General features: G+C 45.2%; 1 protein-coding gene across 1 annotated transcript; it reads right to left on the bottom strand.

The window, feature by feature from the left end:
- Positions 1 to 804: 804 nt before the first annotated feature.
- Positions 805 to 1,738, bottom strand: hes2.1 (hes family bHLH transcription factor 2, tandem duplicate 1). The gene is made up of 3 exons (XM_062392777.1): positions 1,553 to 1,738; positions 1,260 to 1,443; positions 805 to 1,148 (listed from the first exon to the last, which is right to left on the bottom strand). The coding sequence occupies exons 1-3, from the start codon at positions 1,640 to 1,642 to the stop codon at positions 805 to 807; spliced, it is 618 nt and encodes a 205-aa protein (XP_062248761.1). The 5' UTR covers positions 1,643 to 1,738.
- Positions 1,739 to 4,259: the final 2,521 nt, after the last annotated feature.

The raw sequence follows: 4,259 nt of genomic DNA, 5'->3' as shown, positions 1-4,259 counted from the left end.
GTTCTGGAAAACCACGTGGGTTGCGCGTTGTGTAAGATCTGTCATTGTAATTCACAGCAGTTGTCATCCCTCTCTGTGGTGGTCCCGTCACACAACCAGTCACCAACATCTTCCCACCGATTTGGCGGCAACTAGAGAGGCGCCACACATCAACAATAGAGCAGCTGCTCGGCAGCTTCAATGGGCTCCGGCTGACCTGTGGCTTTATGCGTTTACCCGCCATTTTATCCCTTTCATAACCATTAGAGTCTCTTCAGGGCAACTGGGATTCATAATAAACTTGAGACACGTATAACACCACGAGGTATAAAGATCAAACCACACCAGCATATTCAATGAGTGAACGTTTATTGAAAATCAGGTGTCAATGACAGAACATTTGTTTCAGAACACAGTTTTTTTTTCTCTCCTAAGCCATCAATGTATAACAAATAAACCTATTTAACACATAGTGTTTACAGACTATTATGTTGCACAGACCAAAATACTTTTAAGTCCATCGTGCAAACCTCAAATAAAATAACCCTTGGGGTTTTACAAAAGTGTTGTCTACAACCCGTATCTTTGAAACCCCAAAGAGGATTGCGTCTTAAAAAGTTCATAAACTTTACGTTTCTTTAAGATCTGTGCTCGCGTGCCCACTGGCATTAAACGCAAAACGAGCCAAATGCTGAATTCAATTATTATACAGCAACTCCAATAATTCTCCTTCTTATATCCCCAAGACTACAGTGAGGCTATTGTAATACATCTAGTACATCACAAAATAAATAACACACATGAGAAATTAAGTGTCCATCTAGTCTACCAAGGTCTCCACATGTCAGCGCTGACAGGCTGCTGGCCTGGCTGTGCGCGGCTCGGAGCCACTGCGCTGCTGCTGCTGCTGCTGCTGCTGCGGGACTGAGTCTCCAGTCTGGAGCTGAAGCTGGATTTGAGGCTCAGGAGTCTCTGTTGGATCTGAGGGAGGCTCCTGGAGCTCTGAGCGCAACAGTTCAGGCAGGTTGGAGTGACGGTGGCGGACATGGACTGCTGAACGAAGTCGTTCACCCGCTGGCACGCGTCCTGATCCAGGCTCGTTTTGGGAAGCAGAGCGGAGACGCGCTGGAGGCATGCTTTGTAGCCTTCTCTGTAACTGTCTGTGGAATCTGGAGGAAGCGAAGAAGAGGTTTGATTAGAAACTGGAAGTCCATGAGAAGGATGTGAGAAGTAAAGCATTTTTAAAACACGAATATCACAGTTCAAGCGGCGACGCTCACCTTTGACAGGAGAGGCAGGAAGATCTGTGAGGAACCGGACTGTCATTTCCAGAATATCAGCTTTCTCCAGTTTGGAGTAGCGTGCGTTGTCTTTTCCAACAAGAGGCAGAATGAGGCTCTTCAGATGAGTGAGGCTGTCATTGATGCGAGCACGTCTTTTCTTCTCTAGCAAGGGTTTCAGAGTCTGGAAGAAAAAAGGAAAAACAGTTATTATGTTGCTCTTTGAAAGAATCAGGACCATGACACATTTGCAGATGAAATAAACAGTTGTCTAGTTTCTCAGCCTTCCTTACCTTTCTGAGTTCGTTGGCTTGTTTTCTCTGGGCCACGGTGGACCTGGCGGGGAGAGCCTGGTTGGCCTCAATGGCGATGCTGGGACTCATTTTGTTCGCTTCTTGGTGTTGTGCTTTTGGATGAGAGGTACTTGCGCTGTGAGCGGCTGAGCTGAAGTGTGATGCAGAGCTGGCGAGCCTCCTATTTATGTGGCCCGGGCGCGTCAGGGCGGGGGGAACACAAGGGGAGGAAGGGGTGGGGGCGATGCCCCTGGGAGATGAGCGGCGCTTCTATCTGGACCATCTGGCCTCTGGCGGGCCCCTGCATCCGTCTACCGCTGGTATGCGGAGTTTCAATGACGGTGTAGCGATTTATTGCGTTAACATTTTAAGATTTAACTTTAATTTCATCCAAAATCCGATTAAGCACACGAGCCAATGTTGTTTTCATCTAATACAACACATGTACAACAGCATAAATGTCTATATTGCTCTTCCGATTTTCCAACGACTGTGTAATGTTTCGTCTGCCTTTGTTAAGTTTATTATCTTTTTGTACGATAAATAAATAGGTTTATGTTTCAATTCTCCACAAATGATTGGGCTAACTGGTCAAAGATACACTTGTTTGTGTGATGACAAATCTGGGCGTTATATTGCTATAAACGAGCACTGAAAATGTTTATATATGATAATAATGTGAAAATACAAAGCACATCAGTCCGTTTATTAATGCTCATGGGCTCAACTTGCCCTAAAACACAGAACCAGACGAGCGTTTCTGTGGTAACAGGAATAATCTATACCTCAAATTAATAAATCAGCCACCCAAGCCAAGCTATGTATGGATTAACATCTGCTTAAGGAACCCCAAGCAGCTTGTTTCCAATTCCTACAACACTGTGTTTACCTGGCGTGCATGTGGGGGAGGAGACTGAGTGACAACCTGCAGCACATGGCACAGGACCGCGTATATGAACATATGTGTGCACAAAGAGCCACGCAACACACAATTCTGGACCATGTTGCATGGGTACGACGCTGAGGGACAGGCCAGTGACAGAGGAAGAGACTGGGCCTTTATGGAATAAAGCTATCCGTTGTTTGAATTAACCAACTTATAACATCGCCTATATTTCAAACTTAATTCAAAGTTGTTGTTTTTTGAATTTCAAAACCGTTAAGGGGTTTCAGTGAATATCTGCTGTTGACCATGACACCAAGCAGCGCTGGGAGCTGCCAGTGGGATTCACGCGTTCGGCACGCGCCACAGCAGCGCAACAGATGGGCGAACACCCCCTCCCCTCCCCTCTTCCTCTTCCATGTCGACACACCACAAACACTACCCTCCCCCACTCCCATCCCCTGCCTGTCAGCGCTGCACCACTCCTCTGCTGGTCCCATCAGCATCCCGGCTCCTGCTCCTCATCCTCTGACCCCTCACCATCACTGTTCTACAACGCTTCTTTTTTTTTTGGAGGGAGTTTGGCTTGGGTCACGGTGCATTAACACAATGGCCCTGTTGTAAGCACAGCAGTAGGCCTATAACAATATAAGTAAACCCTATGAGGTTCACAAGGAAAAAAGCCGACTATAAGAACACAATCTATTTAATATCGTTCATATGTAAACTGATGTTGAAGCTGAATGTTATAGATCCTTTAATTTATTTCAATCATATCGATTTACAGATCTTTTGTTCTCAATATCATGAACAATACATCTATGCGAAATACTGTCTTTACGCAGCAATTTTACGCGCAGAACTGTTCGTTGAAGTGCTTCTATTTTACTTCTTTGTGAATGTCACTTTTATTTACATTCATAAACAGATGTGCCGCTCAAGAAGCTCTTATATCATTTTGGTTTAAAAGAAAAGACACTGCTCTTCGGCTGCAAGCTGCCCCGCGGTAATTTGAGGGGTTTTCCACCCAGTTTTTTTTTTCCAGGCATTATAGATGCACGGTTTCGCACGCGTCCTGCCCCATGGGGCCTCTCAACACAACTGCCATCAAGTCCAGTCTGGGGACGGACCCTGTGATATGGGACGGGAAAAAAAAGCTCAAGAGAGGCTTCGGTTAGGAGCCTTTTTGTCCTGCATGGTTTCAGCGTCGGTATCCATCTGTGCAAGCTGAGAGCACAGGGATCCTTTGTTGAAGGACGTACAGAAAGTGGAAATCACCGAGAATTTTACAGCGACTGTACGGGGAAAGAGATATGATGAGTGTCTTTGTTTCTTATGGTTAAACCACAGGTTGTTGAACTCAGAATCTAACAATAAGATTCAAGTTTGATGTAGACAACTTGTAAAGATATTTATATATCATTAATGTGGCTGATTATTAGGAACATTAAACCAACACATCTATTTTGTCCAAGGGTATCTTATAATCTTGATCAAAATGTGAAAAGTGTATATTCCCCAAAACACATTCTACATTTGAATGAGTTTGAGGTAAAATTACAGTGGGGGAGAGATAATTTGTGCGTAAAACCGGCATGAGACTGACACGAGCCAACATGACCAGGCAGATGGGGGTTGCGCGGGTTTATTGAGCCGTGAAAACAAAAGCGTCACCGGAGTCTACCTCGCTGAAGATGATCGTCGTCACCACGGCGACACGGAGGATGTCAGACCTCTGTGTTTTTCCAGACTCCAAATCGCGACTGCTGCTCAAAGGATGTCTGGCATCCCAAGCCAAAATCTACGCCAACATTAAAAGAATGA

The sequence above is a fragment of the Platichthys flesus genome, chromosome 7 (assembly GCF_949316205.1).
Source record: "Platichthys flesus chromosome 7, fPlaFle2.1, whole genome shotgun sequence".
NCBI lineage: Eukaryota > Metazoa > Chordata > Actinopteri > Pleuronectiformes > Pleuronectidae > Platichthys > Platichthys flesus.
This window is presented reverse-complemented; position numbering and strand designations above follow the sequence as displayed.